Source organism: Garra rufa, chromosome 14 (assembly GCF_049309525.1).
Source record: "Garra rufa chromosome 14, GarRuf1.0, whole genome shotgun sequence".
NCBI lineage: Eukaryota > Metazoa > Chordata > Actinopteri > Cypriniformes > Cyprinidae > Garra > Garra rufa.
In genome coordinates, this window is record NC_133374.1 from 9,594,383 (window position 1) to 9,614,949 (window position 20,567).

General features: G+C 34.1%; 2 protein-coding genes across 2 annotated transcripts; one reads left to right on the plus strand and one right to left on the minus strand.

Moving 5' to 3' along the window:
* Positions 1–1,657: 1,657 nt before the first annotated feature.
* Positions 1,658–8,559, plus strand: LOC141285322 (uncharacterized). Its single transcript, XM_073818346.1, has 4 exons — positions 1,658–2,297; positions 4,121–4,264; positions 4,915–5,178; positions 8,258–8,559. Exons 1-4 carry the CDS (start codon positions 2,243–2,245, stop codon positions 8,557–8,559), a joined length of 765 nt encoding a protein of 254 aa, XP_073674447.1. The 5' UTR covers positions 1,658–2,242.
* A 2,081-nt stretch (positions 8,560–10,640) lies between these two features.
* On the minus strand, positions 10,641–19,740 carry LOC141284476 (sialic acid-binding Ig-like lectin 14). Its single transcript, XM_073817441.1, has 12 exons — positions 19,701–19,740; positions 18,683–19,063; positions 18,298–18,594; positions 18,093–18,192; positions 17,952–17,990; positions 16,186–16,218; positions 16,020–16,067; positions 13,254–13,280; positions 12,925–12,966; positions 12,275–12,343; positions 12,026–12,044; positions 10,641–11,884 (listed from the first exon to the last, which is right to left on the minus strand). Exons 1-12 carry the CDS (start codon positions 19,738–19,740, stop codon positions 11,822–11,824), a joined length of 1,158 nt encoding a protein of 385 aa, XP_073673542.1. The 3' UTR covers positions 10,641–11,821.
* Positions 19,741–20,567: the final 827 nt, after the last annotated feature.

The window sequence follows — 20,567 nt, forward strand, 5'->3', positions numbered from 1 at the left end:
AAAGAGAATAGATATGTTTTCTGAGGTCATGGCTTACTTTTCGTCTGTGGCGAAACTTGCTTTCGTCAATGTGTACACATATGTTGAGCCCACCAACTTTTTGTCCTCTTTTTTTCCTGAGCCGTCGCATACTTCTCACACATACATGTCGCAATTTCATGGACATCTTCGACAGGGTCGCACTACTATTTGAGATGTCATCTAGCATCATATCCACCTGTCGCATATGGAGACCCTGGGAAAACCTAAACAGTAAACACAATGCAATACAATATTGCAGTAAAAGGACAGTATTAAAACTTTGATGTACAGACAGTGATGGAGGAAATGGCACCAGAGATCACAGACAGTATAAAATTACCTGTGAATATACTTCATCCAGCTAAAAAGGCTTGCATGGGAATGGGAAAAAATGGACTTGGTCCTTATGCTTTTCCTGCTTCGTCCACATGACTTCTTGCACTGCCTGTAAATGAGCATAGTATTCATAATGTAAAATACATTCCTGCTGGCGTAGCTTAAAAAAAAAAAACCTGATTCGACTATGATCCCTCTTACATATATATACACACTATTCATTTATTTATTTATTTGTCTGTATGTTTGTTTAAAAAAATAGCTCAGAGAACTTATTTGTTAGTGAACTGGTTACACTGCATGTTAAGGATTTATTACACATTGACACAACAATTCACAAAAACAACAATAAGACTAAAGAGATTACAAAATTATTTAACTAATTTTCTCTGGTAAAGATTATATTAAAATGTAAAATTGAGGTGACCAATAAATGTAAATTATGTATAAATGAAATAGATGCATTATACTAAATTTTCTGGAATTGTCATCTTGTTTACAATTCTGTAATGATGTCTCTCAATTTGTATGTAGAAAAATACTGTTCCACTTGAATAGAACAATATTTTACTTTATTTTTAACACAATGATATATTTATATTTAAGTTATTTTCTGAATTTGTTTAACATGCCAGCTATTTCAATCAATCAATAAATCATATACTTACCAGATGTATCCATCTTTACAAGAAGACGTCACCATTTTCATGCGTTTCTTGCATCGCCTGCATTTCATTTTACCATGGAGCAATCTTTTCTTTTGCATCCACTTTATTAATTTCAGACGTGACTTGTTCGTTTCCCTTACATAAACTTTCTCAATGAGTGATCTCAATAAAGTGCTCATCTACACATTTGGTTAAATGTAAATCTCGTCTTTAATTTTCTTCGTTTGATCTTCCTACCTACCCGAACTTCATCAGCTTTTTTTTTTTTTTTTTTTTTTTTTTTTTTTTTTTAGTTCTGTTGGCGCGATTTCTGTTTACAAGGGAAAATCCGGAAATGGGCGGGACTTTGACGGCACATTTGTTTTGGGATTTTTTTTTTTTTTTAATCTCTATATATAACGTTACTCTATGCCGTTTGTATTTCGTAATATTTAATTACTGTTAAATTATAGTGAAGTTTATTTGTATTGTTATATATTTTGTAGTTTTTCTTTCCCGACTGAACCAATGGCATTGTCACAAGGTAACGGACATTTCTCAAGCGCCCTCTTGAGGAAGACTGCTCAGGTTTGCGGCCCAGTGGATCTTTTTGTTCATTTTGACCTAACGTTACCGTACGGTGTAATCAAAAGCTCCAGACGTAACAACTGTGGAAAAAAAGGTATTTTATTAAGGTTTTTGACTTAGAGCTAACATGTTATGTCATTTGACTCGGTGTTTATGAAGTCCTGCAAGTGAAAAGTAATCAGCTTTATTGACGTTTTCTATAAAACAACATGTATACAAATGTGTTAGGTCTGTTTAAACGTATATTGTAGTCACTTGTAGTTAATAGATTAACTATTTCTAACTATTATATTAGAAGTATAACAATGACATGGGGGGAAATTAAACTTGGTCACTTCATCATCAATCTGGAAGATCTGGTGGCTGTTGCATGAACTGCTTATATTAGTATTAAACGTTAGTCACCTATATTGTTTTACCTATACTGGTCTTAACTTTAAGCCAGTTGCATAAAAATGTTTGTCAAATTTATGACAAACAAGTAATTAAGTGCTAACTAACTGCTAGTTGGTCAGACAAGTTCGTAAGACTATCCACAACTGGTCCATGGTCTTGAGCATTTTGCCACTCTCTGAAATGATTTCTACACTGATTGCATGCATGCTATGTAAAACAATTTGATCAATCAATTATTTTTTTATTTTTTGTAGATGTCACATTACAACACCCGGAAAAAACGCAACTTAGAAAGTGTAGAGGATGAAGGTAAGCCAAATAGTACTATATTTCTAAACAATAATTTTACCATTAATTGTAATAATCCAATGAGATTTTTGTTTGCACAAGGAGCCTGACAACAGCCAGTGCTCCACACAGAGATCTGATCTCATCATCATCTAGTGTGTGATATGAACAAACTGAGACAGTTTGCAGTAGAACTGTGGCAACGTCTCTAAGATGCTTCAAGAGAACTACCTGCAAAGCTCCCTGAAAAACTAAGTACAATGCACCAAGGGCAAAAGCTGCTTTAAACACAAAGGATGGTCACACCAAATGTTGATTGAACACAAGTGCCTAAAAATTATAACAGTAATGTAGTTTTTCAGGTACAGTAGGTCTCTTAAAGCACCTTGGAGACGTTGCCACAGTTCTTCTGGGTTTAGTCTGTCTCAGTTTGTTCTGTTGCTTCATGTCATTCCAGACAGACTGGATAGTGATGAGATCAGATCTCTGTGTGGAGCACTGGCTGTTGTGACTCTCAGTGGATTATTACAATTAATGGCAAAATGAATGTTTGTAACTTTGTAAATGTAAACTCATATTTTCTACTGACACACTACTGCAAAAGATAAAAAGTAACTTAAAAACATTTTAGCTGGTGAAAATAATTATTAATAAATCATTTTAATAATTTTGGCCACCACTATATATTTACACAGTTGTGCTCATATCACTTTCAGAATATGCAAAGTCTTAATAATTTTAACAAAATAAGATGAGTCATGAAAATTGCATGTTATTTTTATTTAGTTCTGTCCAGCTCCTGCACATTCTTTGATTTTCCAGCAGCATCTGCATAATTTAACTATTCCAAAACTGAATGTATGATTTTGAGATCCATCTTTTTACACTAAGGACAATTAAGGGACTTATACATAACTATTACAAAAGATGAAAACATTCACTGATGTTCAAGAAAGCAACACAATGCATTAAGAGCCGGGGAGCGTAAACCTTTTAAATTGGATAATAAGGGTAAATTGTACATACATTGTCTTCTTTGAGACATGTAAATATTTATGTAGCTTCCAAAGTGCAATACTAAATGGAAAATAAAATCTGTTCAAAAGTTTACACCCCCAGCTCTTAATGCATTTTTTTGCCATCTTATATATTAGTAGATGTTTTCACCTTTTGTAATAGTTGAGTTCCTCAGTTGTTCACAATGTAAAAAGATGGATCTCAAAATCTTACACTCATTTTTGGGAAGTGTTTAAATACACAGAAAATGCTGGAAAAAAACAAATAATGTGCAGGAGCTGGAAGATTTTTCTGAAGAACAGCAGGCAGATGAACTGCTCAGGACAAACAAGGGACTCATGAACAACTTTCACAAAACATAAAAACAGTTGTGGATCATCCAGGAAACAACACACAGTATAAAGATTCCAGGGTATGTTAACTTTTGGACATGGCCATTTAAATAAATTCAGTTATTATTTTGTCTTGTGAAGTACAGTTTTCATGATCCCTTATTTTGTTAAAATTATTAACATTTAGCATGTTCTCCAAGGGGTAACCGTGAATATATCAAAACCTAATTTTTGATTAGTAATATGCATTGCTAAGAAAATGTTAAAGGCAATTTTCTCAATAAGATTTTTTTGCACCCTCAGATTCCAGATTTTCAAATAGTTGTATCTTAGCCAAATGTCATCCTATACTAACAAACCATACATGAATGGAAAACTTATTAGTATGGAAAACTGTATAATAGTGATAACTCTGCATATAACACCACATAAATGTGTTAACATTGTATGCTATGGTGAAACATAACTGTCACTGTGTTTTTGTTGTTGTTTTAGCTCCATTGACTACAATGAAGCCAATAAAGCAAGAAATACTGATGTGGCAAAACAAGGCGGAAGTATTACAAAATAAAGTGACTGAGCTGGAAGCCTTGAACAGCGAGCTTCGGCAGCAAGTAGTGGAGCTTTCAGCACAGCAAAGTAACAACTCAACATATTTGTTGTATAATCTATATATTAATAAATATATTTCATACATTACAATACGTATAAAATTATATATTAATATTTGTTTTGTTTTATTTGCTTCTATTGTCTTCATTTTTAAGTAGCTTTATATAAAAACGTCTGATAAATAAGTAAATGTAAATATTAAATCATTTAGATTAGATATTTTCAGAACTGTTTTGAATAGTGCACCTTCATTTAATGGTAACACTTTACAATAAGGTTCATTAGTTAAACATTAGTTAATGTATTAACTAACATGAACTAACCATGAGCAATACATTAGTTACTGTATTTACTAATCTTCATTAACGTTAGTTAACGGAAATGCAGTTGCTCATTGTTTGTTCATGTTAGTTCACACTGCATTAACTAATGTTAACAAGATTTTAATAATGTATTAGTAAATGTTGAAATTAACATTAACAAAGATTAATAAATGCTGTATAAGTGCAGTTCATTATTAGTTCATGTTAACTAATGTGGTTAACTAATGTTAACTAATGAACCTTATTGTAAAGTGTTACCCATTTAATTTTATGCATCATGCAATGACAGTAAAAGCAAACCGAAATTCTATGTTGCATTTGTAATGCAATACTTTGTTATATTTCTTCATTCAGATGACCTGATTCCTAGTACATCAGTGGCACATAAAGAAACTGGTGCTGTTGACCTATCAAGTGATGGGAACACATCAACTGATGGAGAGTCATCAGTGACAGAAGATTCATGTGATGACTCTTCTGACTCTTCAAGTTCAAGTTCAGAAGAGACTCCTCAACGAAGAAAAACAAAGAAAAGCAAAACCAAGAAAAACAAACACAAAAAACATAAGAAGAACAAGAAGAAGAGCAAGAAGAATGAATATGACAAGATAAAACGAGGTACACACAGTTGTCTTTTTATGTTTTTTTTTTTTTTGTCCACTTTTTATGGTTTTTTTTCTGTTCACATCATAGTTATTTTTATTTAATTTTTTTGCAATGCAGATAAGTATTCTTCTATGACGGTGTGCCATGTTAAAAAATAAAAACCCTAACTTTGCGTGATTAAAGTCGAAATATTTTGAGAATAAAGTCAAAATATTTGTAGAATAAAGTCAAAATTACGAGAATAAACTTGAAATATTTCAAGAATAAAGTAGACATTACAAGAATAAAGTCTAAATGTTTCGAGAATAAAGTCAAAATTAAAAGAATTAAAATAGTAGCAATTAAAGTTACAGTATTGCCTATATTACTCATGCAAATAGCCTGGATTGGGAGCACCGGAAGAAGTTGCCAGGCCACCCGGAATTGATTTGAATATATGTGGGATTATTAACTGTATTATTTGCTGTATAGCAACAAATATAGATTTTTAATTATGGTATTATATGTGCAGACTTTCTAGGACACAATTTAGAGCGATTATATGAACAGATTGCTTTGTGTGTCAGAGCAACAAAATAAAAAAACAAGAGGTTAATATTAAGTGGTTTAAATCATATAGAAAATATAATCTTTTTGCGAAAGTAGTTGTAAACAAAACCATGTTGTGTGTCTCTGCACACAGCAGTGTTTCGTTACTGAATGCATTTGCTTTTTTTTTCTTACTTTGTTCCTGAATGAATCAACCGTTTTGAACGAAACAAATTAAATGAATTAACAACTTGCTGCCACATACTGGTAATTTTAGTCTAATTTTTAAAAGTATCATTAGGATTTTTTTTCCCGAACATTTCATATTTCTGTGTTTTAAATGTAAAATCTTATATTATTACCTACGTTTGTAAGTGCAAAATATAATTAATTATACTTGTCTCTCAAAAACAATTGCCAATGTAACTTTTTAAAATATGAAAAAAATATATATTTACAGTGTATCTTGTGTATTCTGATACATACATTTATGTCTCTGGGCTAAGCCATGGATATTCACACACCATAGATTAGGGATGGTTCGATACGTGTATCGGTACCGTTCGGTTCTCGGACAAATTCCAAATGGAAGTGATCATCCCTATCACCTTTGTGAGGGGACTAAGCGAATCTGCTTAGTGCTGACAGACACGGGTGTGTTTGACTTGAAGCGGCGCTGCAGGCACCGATCGGTTTATGACATCAGAGCAACGCGAGAGTGATTATAACGAGAATATGGAACCATCAGCTGTCAAGCGCTTTCGCAGTATTTTGATGTCATACACAGATCGGTCGCTGCAGCGCCGCTTCAAGTCGAACACACCCGTGTCTGTCAGCACTAAGCAGATTCGCTTAGTTATGCTAACAGTAAAAAGACATTAATGACATTAAAACAGCGACATCTTCTGACAGAGACCATGCTGTGTTGTCACGTAAACATCCCAGCTGAAGATAATTATGAGGAAATTACATCGCTCCCTTCGCCAAGTGCATTGCAAACGACTACATTATGACATGCACGTGCCCTAAGTCCCCCACAAAGGTGATAGGGATGATCACTTCCATTTGGAATTTGTCCGAGAACTGAACGGTACCGATACACGTATCGAACCATCCCTACCATAGAACCGCTCCTACTCGAAGAGACAGTATGAAATAATATTCACATCTTTGTCTACATTTATTATTTGTAGTGTGCCAGCCATTCAATAATAGCAATAAGCTTTGTGCTTTTGGTACTTTTAATATAAAACAAAGTTTCAGCTTTCAAAATCTGTCAGTTTTATAGCTAAATAAAAACTAAAAATGTGTCTTACAATAATGTTTTTCATACTGGCGGACAGATCACTGTATTCATGTGAATCAATCATCTTTTTGATTACAATGAGATACTTGTTTCATTAAATTATTGCCTATAGGTTGAAGTGGATTCCAACTCATTAGTACATGGAAATAATATTTAACGTCGTAAATCAGTTTCTTATTGTAGAATTGCAATAATTTTGTGCTTTGTTGCTTTTAATAGCTATAACACAGGTCAGCTTTCAAATTATGTCAGTTTTGTCATTAAATAAATGTGTTTTCCTCTTTATTTCAAGTTATATCACAATATAAATGTAAAGAAACATCAGAAGGTATGAAAAAAAAAAACAGTATAGCCTAATGTAATGTTACAAATGTCTCATTGTAAACAGGAAAATTATTGATTCACATGCCGCTTAATCTGAGGTGAATACAGGTGAATTGTCCCGCCATAAATAAAGAGCGTGAAAAACTCATGATTGTAAGACATTGTTATTTTGCTATAAAACTTATAGAATTTGAAAGCTGAGACTTTGGAACTTTTCCCGATGCTCCTAATTCAGGCCATTAGTATATGCAATGGGCTATAAAATATATTCTTAACTTTTTTGTTTTTTTTGTGATTATTTTCAAAACACTTCCGCTTTATTCTTGAAATTTTACTTTAATCTCGTAATCTTTTTTTTTTTTTTTTTTTTTTTACGTGGCACTGTAACGCTGTCATATTCTTCCATATTTTTCTAGACAACTGAAAATAAAACGATAATACTTTTGGGGATGGAAGTCATTTGTATTAGTCAAAATGGATTTGTGAATGAAAAGAAAGTAATTGAAGTCATTAAGTAAACCACCAATTAGATTTAGGGTAATTCATATGTTCAGAGTGACTGAACTCAATAGTATATGCAGTATACTGACAAGTACTGACAGGTTTCAAGTCATAGATCTTTCTGTACAAGGAAGAGTTTGGTTAAGCAGATGGTCTCAAGAGCAGAATACTTTTTTCTTTTCTTAGTACCCCAGTTTACAAATTGATAAGATACATTTTAATTAGACTGGAAAAAATAAACCCTGCAAAATTGAGAAAAATATCCTTGTCAGTAAATTTTTTGAAGGCAGGCACAATGTTCTTGACTTTTAAAATTCACTCGGTTTAAAAACTTTCTATAGAAGACAAAGAAACATATGGCCCTGTATTTCTTAAATAATAGTTGGGGGAATCATTGAAGTATTCACTTTTGTTTTTTTGTTTGTTTTTCAGCTAACAATATACGTGATGTCATACATCGCTATAAAAGGCTGGTAAAGCTGACAAGACGTGGAGCAACCATGACCAAAGCCTTCCAAAGAGAAGGTGTCTCACGGAATGCAGTGGCCCAGCTCGCTCCAATCGCAGAGCTGTACTTTGCAGACAGGGAGCAGTTTAGCAGGATCAGTTTCACACCAGGGAAGTTAGCAGAGTTTGCTCAAAAGTGCAGAGAATACATTGTAGGGGATGTGCAAAAAAAGGTGCTGTCGATGAAAAAGAAAGGATCACTTTTGCCATTTTCTCTAAATAAGTGATGTGTTTAAAAAAAGAATACGTTTGCTGTGTTCAGTATTTGCAACAGTGCTGTTTCAACTGAAGGGAACATTTTATTGTTACAAAAACATTTTTATTTTTCTGAAAACAGGCCCAATATTTTGTTACGTTTTTCTCACTTGTCTGTTATTTTAATTTTTTCCTTGACAGAAGTTCATTAAAAGCAGTTGGTTGGACAAACTGATGACTCTTATTTATTTCTCATTTGGCAGATTTATAGTTGTACTCTGGTGTTGCTGTTTACTTAATTTTGAATCAAATACTCAACAGTGTCGGTACTAACTGTCTATAGAATGTCTGCTGAACATCCACTGACTAGCTGCTATGCTGTCTGTGATGTTGCCCCGTAAGAGTCATTCAACAGCATTTCTTAGATTTTCACTTCATTTTGATGGGCCAAATGTGACAACAGATGAATAGATGAATGCACCTCAAAGTAAAATGACTGTCTACTAAAAGGTAACTTCTATGCAACAAACAGTTAGTAGAGCACTCTTGAAAATACTTGCAAAAGCAAAAGATCAGGAGTAAGTATCCTTATATATGTTTAAATTTCATTTGAAATGATCTTGTGTTGCTACTTATAGACAACTGAATGTGTACTGACAGTCTGTTGATAAGCTGGTTAACAGCTACATGCTGACTACTAAAACGCTCTTACTTTGCTGTATAAAGGTACTGAAAACTTGTTTAGGATTTGTTGCATGTTTGCTAATATGCTGTTGAACATCTACAACTTAAATTGATAACACATTGATAACTCTTTACTGAACAAATGTTTAATAGCTGCTTACATGTTATAGACATTGTAATGACTGATACAGTACATTTAATAGACAATCTACAGATACCGCCCTGATGACAGTAAGTAGATTTGCACTTGCAAAGAAACTTATAGTCAACAGATGATCTATAGGGGGACCATCAAAATAAAGTGTTACCCTTGCAATTGTGCATTTATATCTCACAGTTCTGAGAAAAAAAAGTCAGAATTGTGAGATACAAACTCACAATTGTGAGAAAAAAAGTCAGAATTGTGAGATTCAAAGTCATTTATATCTCGCAATTCTGACTTTATTTCTTGTAATTGTGTTTATATCCTGCAATTCTGACTTTATTTCTTGTAATTGTGTTTATATCCTGCAATTCTGACTTTATAACTCGCAATTTTGCATTTACATCTCACAGCTCTGAGCCAAAAAAAGCCAAAATTGTGAGAAATGCAAGTTTATATCTTGCAATTCTGACTTTATATCCCGAAATTCTGACTTTATCTATCAATTCAGGGGCCTCATTTATAAAACTTTCTTACGCACTGATTTGATCTTAGAGTGTTCGTACGATCAAATCCACGTCAAAGTACAGATTTATAAAAACCGTCTTTGACGTGGAAAAGTACTTATCTCCACGTCAGATTCCAGCTTGGCGTACGACCGTTTCCTTGTGGTAATGCCTGGTATTGCAGATAGTGCAGCCTCACTATAATTTGATTGCTTGCGCTCCTTTTTACTTGCCATTGTCAGAGTTTTTGCTTTAGGAATGAGCTCATTTTATATGTTAATTAATTAAGCAGGGGCGTTTCGACGGCGGAACATTCAGCTGCACACAATTCCACGATCATTTGTGATTTATAACCGAATGACTGGCGGACGCATGGATTTCGTGGTACGTTCGTTTTCTCTGAATCGCTCTTACGATCAAATCAGAAAAGTTCTTAGATAAAATCAAGGATGGTTTCTACGCAAGTCTTTATAAATGAGGCCCCTGACTTTATAACTCACAATTGTGCCTTTATATCTCACAGTTCCGAGAAAAAAAGTCAGAATTGCAAGATGTAAACTTAAAATTGCAAGGAAAAATTGTGTGATAAAAATTAGGAAACGGGCTTGCAAAAGATAGATTATTTGGGTTATAAAGCATTTTAATTGTGATTTTAAAAGGAGGTGCATTTTTTGTCTGCTTGGTGAAAATTATATTCTAAAACAACCTGTCCAAACAGAGCAGGAATGAACAGGAATGAGAAATCCAGATGCCAAAAGTAACAGTGCGTCATGCTTTATTAAACCTTTAGTCTACATGGTACAAATTAAATGTAGTTGCTATTAAAAAAAAATACATTTGAGTACTTTGGTCCATAAATTAACAACAATAAACACACCAAAGAATCTTTAAAATGGGGTTGTGAGGTGTTGCATGAAGCCTGCAAATTATTCAGAAAATGACAATAAACAAAAATACAGTATTATGAACTGCATTTTTTTATAATGTTCTCTAAAATCCACTTATAATGTTACCAATAGTTTTTTCATTAAAAAACACCATTTATAAGCAGTGTTGGGGGTAACACATTACAAGTAATGTGAGTTATGTAATCAGATTACTTTTTCCAAGTACCGAGTAAAGTAATGCGTTACTTTTTAATTTACAAGATCCAATCAACCTTCAATGATCAACCATAAGCTAAAATTTCTTTACGTAAGTTAGCATTTGTGCTTCTTTTTTTATTGCTGATGAGTGGTGAACTTTGTTCTCCTGCATTCTTCTGTAGAGAAGTTTACTTTTCCTTCAGCCTGAGGCTTTTTTTTTTTACTTTTTGGTGTGAGGGGTCTTTCACATTTGCTAAAAATATAACTTTTTGTATTAAAAACAAACAAGCAAGCCTGCCCAGATAAAAAAAAGTAACGAAAAGTAACGTAACACATTACTTTCCATAAAAGGTAACTAAGTAATGTAGTTACTTACTTTTTTTAGGGAGTAACTCATTATTGTAAGTAAGTGATGAGAATAACACGATGCAGACACGACGCAACAACGCTTGCATCTGATGTAGAAATGGTGTTAGGATCACAAGGAAGGTGATTCAAAAAGCTGTATTTACATTTACAATTTACATAATGTTTTTACATTGCCCGACTGTATGTCAAAAGATTAAGGGAAATTTGATATCTTAGTTCATGGCCCCCTTCACTTCAAGCTTAAGTTCCACTAAATGTTTCACTATTTCTTACCCAGTAAAAAAGCATTATGTTAGCACTATACAGTATATAACTAATATGCAATTATGTCAATAACTTGGTAAAGCATTATAACAAAATATGTAAATACAGTAATATAGTACTATATGCATGTTTAGGCCTTAAAGGTCTAGCTTAAAAAGCAACTCTTATACAATATGTGACAGGATTGCCTGAAGATTCCCCTGATGTCAAGTCTACCATGTTCATCTAAAATGTCGCATTTTCTTTAGATGTTTCCATATAAGTTGAGGTCTGCCGTGTTGGTGTAATCATCATCGTAATTGTGACCCTTAATGCAAAATTTTTACAGAAGTCAGATTTCATAGGAAATAACACATTTCAGTTATGAGTTATGAGATAAAATGAAAAACAACACATGTTAAAGATACTAGATTTTCACATGATGTAATGGACAAAGTATGATACTCACAGAATAGGATTTGGCCTCGCTGAGGTGAAACGTAAAAAAAAAAAAAGCAGCAAATAAATACATTGATCACAGCAGTTGACTTATTAAAAAAAAATTGCAGGGGTGCAAAGACATTCATAAATTACTGATAAAATCAAATTACACAAGATAAGCAAAGTAAATATTTGTGTACTGAGTACAGACATGAGTCATTCAATGCTGTGAATCTAGACAATCAGTTAGATATTTCCTATGTTTCATTCTCCGTACCTCTTTGGTGATGGCATTCGACCTTTGGAGAAAGGCTTGTTTCCTGACACTGTACATACATTGTTTGCCCTGTTAAGATTTAGAAACTTCTGTCATACTCTAGTAAAACATGATAAAATAAAATCCTTATGTATACTGTTTTTTTTTTTTTTTTTTAATGTTAATGGTTTTTAAAGAAGTCTCTTCTGCTCACCAAGCCTGCATTTATTTGATATAGCAAAAACAGTAAGAATCTGAAATGTTTTTACTTTTTGAAATTACTGTTTTCTATTTAAACCTATTTGAAAATGTAATTTATTCCTGTGATGACAGCTAAATTTTCAGCATCACTACGCCCGTCCTCAGTGTCACATGATCCTTCGCAAATCATTCTAATATCCTTTAGTTCTGCTTTTAAAATCACAGGGACAAATTAAAATGTAAAATATATTCAAATACAAAGTACAATTTTAAAAATTTGACTGTTTTGCTGTACTTTGGATCAAATAAATGCAGGCTTGGTGAGCTGAAGAGATTTCTTTTCATCAAAAAACATTAATCTCACTGTTCAAAAACTTTTGACTGGTAGAGTATACCATTATGATAAATCAAATAATCCTTAAAAATGCATATAATTTACAAATAATCTTAATAAACATGCAGAAACTTACTTGCTGTCAAAATTCCTGTCAATCTGATGGCCTTGACCTCTCCTTTAAAATGTAGGAAAAATAGATATTAGTCCTTAAGCTCATCAAAATATATATTTCCATGTCAAATGTTTTCAATTAAATGTTTTTCAGGTATGAAAACAATGAGCTGCATAGCATATTGTCTATGTTTTGAACAACCCATAATGTTTCAAGGACACAATTGTCACTTCATTTTAATGTTTTAAATTGTCTTTCAGACAAGAAGCAGATACCAGGCTCAAAAGGAAAGCTCAGTCTTTGCAATAACATAAGTAAGATGATGCCCTTAACAGGCTGTGTGCGAATACCTTGAAAATCTACTCCAAATAGACCTCCTAAATCAAAAAGAGGAACAGAAAAACGCAAATGAGAAAAATGCATTTTTATATCTCATCTAGTCATTTGACCATTTACTGATTACGGTTCGGCAGCAACCACCCACATCTACACTAAGTAGACACCGATAGCAATTAATTTACCCGCTAGAGAAACGGTAGTGAAACATGTCTATCTCTATTTAAAAATGAATGCTGTTAGTGGCTAACAACCCAACGGAAGATTCAGTGCTGAATATAGATTTCTTCAAAACAGTGGTGTAGGGAACTTTTTCAACAATTTTTTTTTCAACAATAAGCAACACACAATAGCTTCTGACTGTTTCAATGTCAAATTTAAAGGAACACTCCACTTTTTTTGGAAATAGGCTCATTCTCCAACTCCCCCCGAGTTAATAAGTTGATTTTTACCGTTTTGAAATCCATTCAGCCGTTCTCTTGTTCTGGCGATATCACTTTTAGCATAGCTTAGCATAAATCATTGAATCCTATTAGACCAGTAGCATCGCGTTCAAAAATGACCAACGAGTTTCGATATTTGTCCTATTTAAAACTTGACTCTTCTGTAGTTATATCGTGTACTAAGACCAGCGGAAATGTAAAGCAGCGGTTTTCTAGGCCGATAAGATTAGGAACTACACTCCTATTCCGGCGTAATAGTCAAGGAAGTTTGCTGCCGTAACATGGCCGAAGCAGGCGCAGTAATATCACACAGCGCCTGAAATTAGATCCCAGCTCGGTAACTTCCAATGTGACCGGTGCTAAGTTTGTGTAATTCCGGTTGTTGCAGCTGTCAGAGTTGCAGCTGGTAAATTGTTAGTGGCTGGATTTACCTGTGTGTGATTAGCTATGGTTATGTGCATTGTAAGGGGCTGATAGTAAGTCGAAGACGTACTCTACTACCATCTTTCATAGAATTCCCACGAAAAAAAAAGCAATTTCGACTAATGAATCAATGGCTGGCTGCTCTGAACATGGATCTCAAAACACCGTTAGAAACGATCAAGAAATGGCGTGTTTGCTCCGAGGATTTTAACCAGATGACTATTTGGATAGTTTTACCGGTACTATACAGCACGGCGTTTAAAGGACACGGCGATCCCAACAATCTTCAAACTAACGTTACAGACAGGACAACGAGGAGCATCGCCCACGGCTGTAAGTGAAATATGATTAATTGCTAACGTTACCTGTGAAATGCAATCCCTGACGACTAGGTTTGGGCGAACAGTTGGCTTAGTATTTGCTATGACCAAATTCCATGTATGATTGCAAATAAAAAGGTATTGCGAACAGTCGGTGGTGTTTTAAAGTCAGTTTTGAGTAAAAGTGTACATCATGAATGTAAGCCTGAAAATGCAAACTGACAGAGTATGCATTTAAAATCTTTATATTATATAATGTAGTGGTTGCAGGAATAACTTACTCTTGCGACAGCTGGCCATTAGGTCCACTCGGCGTGTGACGTTGTTTCTAGTTTATTTTGTCAAACCGGAAAAAAAATCGACTATTGCAGGATGCAGCATTGCATCCAAGTCCTCGGATGTTGCGACATGCCACTTCCTCATCAGGTAAATTCACCCTTGCCATCGATGGCAATACCTGGTCCCACTCGCGACAACACATGCACTCACTTTCAGTTGGCATGGGTTGGCAAGCCCCACCAGCTCGAATCTGCTCTCCTCATCCCTTCTGTCCAAGGCAGTTCAGACACACTTTCTTGTCTTTCGCGTTCCAAAACCTTAGCTTCAGTGAATTCTGGTTCAAATTGATACGGTTCAGGATCTGCACCAAAGTAAATATCTTCTAAATCATCTCTCACAAATGTCTCCATGGCGAGGAACGCTGCCTGTGCTGTGCATGCACGTTGGATATGTTGACGGAAGTAAACATTAGCACATGTGCTGTGTGATATTAATGCGCCTGCTTCGGCCATGTTACGGCAGCAAACTTCCTTGACTATTACGCCGGAATGGGAGTGTAGTTCCTAATCTTATCGGCCTAGAAAACCGCTGCTTTACATTTCCGCTGGTCTTAGTACACGATATAACTACAGAAGAGTCAAGTTTTAAATAGGACAAATATCGAAACTCGTTGGTCATTTTTGAACGCGATGCTACTGGTCTAATAGGATTCAATGATTTATGCTAAGCTATGCTAAAAGTGATATCGCCAGAACAAGAGAACGGCTGAATGGATTTCAAAACGGTAAAAATTAACTTATTAACTCGGGGGGAGTTGGAGAATGAGCCTATTTCCAAAAAAAGTGGAGTGTTCCTTTAATGATTTTTTTTTTTTCAGTATATGCGTCTTTGCTTACAAAAAAGACACAAAAAGTAAGCAATAATATTACGTTCATAATAAAATTACATTACATTACAAGTGCTATTATGCAACATGTCAAAATTAAAAGCTAATAAATGGAATATTTGATCAAAATTACAATCACTTCTTCTAAAACCACCTGTCACTAGAACAACTTAATTTTATATTTACACAAATCCATGGCATCTCAACAGATAAATAACAGTTGTGTCCTATAATTTAGCATGTTGCATGTTGTTATAGCGGCTAATGAACCATAAGTTCCACCCACAGGCACTGAAGAATAAGGTGGATTAAAACAACCATAGCTAAAATCCAAATCATGCCACAGATTCAGTATATCTCCACAAAAAATAAATCAGTTTTGTCCTGATTTGCTGCAGAAGAACACATTAAAAGCTGTTGTGTACTTGCCTCTGCTCTCTGCCACCTGGACCACCACTGCTGTCACCTGAACGAAACCTGGTGATTGCATAGACGAATGGCAAATTCATTCATATCTGATGGAGGTTGGTCAATGCAATGCAGAAATAAAAAATAATTAAACCAAAAAAAAATAAAAAATAAGCCTTTTAAATACCTGCGAGACATTCTTGATAGTCGACCCAACATTCTAAAAAACATTTAAGACTTTTCAGATTATCATCCTTGGTAAAACAATTCTGATGACTTTTTTTTACTTTCAATTGTATTCAAATGTTTAAACATAAATGTGTGTTGGCAGTGTGTGTCCACAACCAGCCTATAATGATAAAAATCCACCTGCTACTTTTTTGTCAAAACCCATAATTCATAATAAGTGTCTTAGAACAAGCTGATGTCACATTTTACAGACCCTGCCCACAACTGTTGAAAGACACTGCCTCACACCATCTACCACATCTATTCCAGGGAGTGATTTTCTGTTTTTGTTTTATTGTTTGGGTCATATTATCAGCATAGACAGCAGTAGGTACTGTATATTACGCTACTGTCAATACACAGATCTAATATAAACATGATTTCTTTCGCAGCTGTTAAGCTTTGTAGACATACTGACTGTGTTTTTATAACTTGTGTGTTTTTAACATAAACTTGCTTGTATTTGACAGTTTAAGTGCAATAAGACATGAAAGAGTAACTAAAAACTTAGTTTAGTATTCACATGCGGTGTGCCTTCTGTATGCCTCAGAAAACCGTATATCAGAAGTTTAAACGGATATGGCTTAAAACCCATAATTTCAGTAAGATAGACAGGATAATCAAAACCAAACAGATGTTGTTTGGCAGAGTATCTGAGTATGAATTGCAAAGGCACAGCCCAATTCTGGAAAAAGCAGCTCATTTGCATTTAAAGAGCCATGCATGAAACAGTGTGTTTTCGGCTTTCACACAAAATAGCATTTTCAAAATGATATAATAAATGACCTGTGGGGTATTTTGAGCTGAAACTTGACAGACACATTCTAGGGACATCTGAGACTTAAATGTGACCCTGGACCACAAAACCAGTTGGAAGTAGCATGGGTATGTTTGTAACAATAGCCAACAATACATTGTATGGCTTAAAATGATCATTTGTTTTTTATGCCAAAAATCATTAGGATATTAGGTAATTTTTGATTAGTAAAATGCATTGCTAAGAACTTCATTTAGACAACTGTAAAGGTGATTTTCTCAATATTTTGATTTTTCATTTTTATTTTGCACCCTCAGATTCCAGATTTTCAAAAAGTTGTATCAGCTAACATTGCCCTATCCTAACAAACCATACCTCAATGGAAAGCTTATTTATTCACCTTTCAGATTTTCTGCGCGTTGAAGCAACCCCAGCAACGTAATATTTAGCCCCTGAAATGTTAATTTTGCTAGAGGAACCCCACCACAAAACATGTATTTTACCCCCAGGAACGCGATTTTTTTTTTACGAGGCGACATCCCTCAAAACACAATTGGGCTAGTTTTGAGTAGCAATTGGGTGGGTCTTGTGTGAAAACCTGGCAACCCGAGTCCAGGGTCAAATATTATATCTTGTAAAAAGGGGCATAATAGGTGCTCTTTGAGTTTTGTGTTCTTATTGTCACATTTTACCATATTCTAATTAGAAACTGTATTATTAGACTTTGGAAACAGATCTGTGTGCTTTTATCAGCCGGAAACATCTTTAAATACAATGTACTTCCCCTCTCCACACTATAAAAAAAATACCATATCACCATAGACAGAATAATATTTCTGTCTTTACCTCTTTTCATAACAGAAAAAATCATTTACTAACATGTTTATTTCTTTTGTAACGCCCTATGTATTTTAAAGTCAGACTGAGTTACAATCATGTTCCCAGGTAGAACTGCTTGTAATACTCACCCATTCTCATTTCTGGATTGGAGATCTGCAATGCGGTTCCTAGGAATGAATTGAGTCAGAAATCATCAATTGTGCATCATATATATATATATATATATATATTAATTAATTACTGAAATATATGTTAAGTTTCAGACTAACTTGTATCTCTTGACAATGAAGAAACACAGTAATCCAACCAAAAGAGCAGCTCCAAGACCAGAGACAGATGGAATGATGATATGGCTGAGAGTTGCTTGTTCTGGTAAAATAATAATAATAAATATACATCTATCTTTAAATAACTTAAAAACAAGGTTTCTACTAATATGTAAAGTATTAACATAGAACAGTTTTATTGTTATACCTTTCACAAAAATAGGGTGAGTCGCTGTCATTTCCCCCTTGGCAGTCCCGTGGTACTTGACTGTGCATGTGACAGAGGAGTGATCATCCTCTTTTGTTGGGGTGAAGGTCAGGAGAGACTCTGCATCCCAGTTTCCATGACCAATGTCCTTGTAGCTCGTGATGATTTTTCCAGAGTGGCTCCAGGTGAGAGTGGGCTGGTAGGATGGACAGGTGTGCCGGACAGAGCATTTGAAGACTGCAGGTTGACCCTCCTGCACAGACTGCTCAGCCTGCAGCTCTGGTTTTGATGCTTGTTCTGTAAATACATTTTGAATGATTCCCATTTAGGTTGTTGTCTCATTTTGTACCCTATGTACAGGCAGAGAGTTCAAAAGCACACTTACCGATCATAGTAATTGACACACAGTTATCCACAAAGGAGTACTTGTCTTTTTGAGATGTCTCTAATTCAACCCTAAAACAATACGGGCCGTTGTCATGGTTTCTGACCTCATCGATTTCCAAGGAGCAGTTGGACTCACCCAGTGAACCAACCAGTTTTGTACGACCCTTAAAACTGTCTTGAACCCTTGTATGGTCTCTATGAAAAATGATTTTATCCCAATTGTCTTTCATGTGCCACATAGCTCTAATTCGATCAGAGGGCTGTTGTTGAACCGGGTATTTGAATGAACAGGGCAACACGACACAAGACGAGACCAGAGCCTTCATTTCAGACTCTACATGTACCTTCCAAACATCTGCAAACACGCCTGCGCAAATAACTGCAAAGAAATAGGGATAAAATTTGTGAGCAATTCAGATTTTGAACTTAAAGGAATAGTTCACCCCAAAATGAAAATCTGCTGTTGATTTACTCACCCTCAAGCCACCTGAGATGCAAGTGACCTTCTTTATTTAGTACAACAGTCAAGATATATATATTTTTTTAGTTTAACCCGGTGGTCCTAGGTGATTCAAAAAGCGCAAATCACTTTGAGTGTCAAATATAGAGCAGATATAAAAAGCACTAAATGAATCGCAATGACTCCTGATAATATACTGATGTCTTATAAAGGAAAACAAACAGTTTGTGTAAGAATCTTAACATTATTAAGCCCACAGGACCGTTTGTCTGGGACTGGATTACTGGTAATGTTTAGATTTGTTTTCTTGTTGTTTTCTTGTTTTTTTACACAAACCGAGTCTTTGACATATTACGAATCACCAAGCACCTTGAGTTAAGCTAAAAATCTTTACTGTTCTACTGAAAAAAAAAAATCACATGTATCTTGGATAGCCTTGGATAGTAACTTAAAATATTGACTAGAAATGATTATTTCTATTTTTATTAAAATAAAGTTCAAAAATCATTTATCATTTATTCATATAATGTATGAAAAGAAATCTTTAAAGTCATACTGTGGAGCCAGTAGAGAAAAACTCCTGCCCTCACATCCATGGTGGACTGGACTCTAAACCCCAAAAATGCAAAAATAATATTTATTTCTTTGCACATTCAAAATAAAAAAGGACATATAGGAAATAAAAAATAGTAACTATAACTGAAATCTAATATTTAAAACACACATACACATATAATGATACATTATAACATAATAAAAACATGATAACATAATAAAAAAACACGATTTATGGAAAAATATATATCTAAATATTATTATTTCTACATTGCTTTCTTACTTTAATTTAACTTTTTTTTCTCATTTGCATTTAATTCTACTAAAACTGAAATAAAAACAACTTTTCAAACAGGCTAAATACAATTATTTAAAAAAGTATTATTATTAAATTTAAAATATATAAAAACTATAATAGTTTCCAAATGATACTAAAAAAACACTTATTCTCAATAGATAAAAATGGAAACTAGGACACAAGCAAAAGTGGACAAAAGGAAAAAAAATAAGTTAAAGATAGATATGGGCCTCGCTTGGGAGATCAAGGGTGAGGTTTTTTAATCCCGTTATTTTCAGTTCTCTAGAAATATGTATGCGGGTAAATACTAGAAATAATGCAAAACTATACATCTAAGAAGAATCACACTTTAGATAAAACATATCTGCAATAATGCAATCAAACGTGATAAAAGATGTTTAAATATATGAAATAACTTATGTTTATTTTGTATGTTCTCATTTACTCAATAAAAAATATTTTGGGTAGAAATATTAACATGCTTATAATCAGGAATATTTTTCATGCATTTCATCAGGATGCTAATAATTACATAAAATATCAAAAAAGAAAGAGAGCCTACCTTAGTTT

Bases quoted from the DNA above. Each gene is read 5' to 3' on its own strand.
- LOC141284476 (XM_073817441.1), bottom strand. From the start codon at position 19,740: ATGGATGTGAGGGCAGGAGTTTTTCTCTACTGGCTCCACA. The intron at 13,281-16,019 runs GCAAGTACACAA...TTTTTGATTTAG, and splicing joins CCAGGTGGCAGAGAGCAGAG to GAGGTCTATTTGGAGTAGAT. The intron at 12,344-12,924 runs GTAAGTTTCTGC...AAATCTTAACAG, and splicing joins GACAGGAATTTTGACAGCAA to GGCAAACAATGTATGTACAG.
- LOC141285322 (XM_073818346.1), top strand. From the start codon at position 2,243: ATGTCACATTACAACACCCGGAAAAAACGCAACTTAGAAAGTGTAGAG. The intron at 2,298-4,120 runs GTAAGCCAAATA...TTGTTGTTTTAG, and splicing joins AGAAAGTGTAGAGGATGAAG to CTCCATTGACTACAATGAAG. The intron at 5,179-8,257 runs GTACACACAGTT...TTTGTTTTTCAG, and splicing joins ATATGACAAGATAAAACGAG to CTAACAATATACGTGATGTC.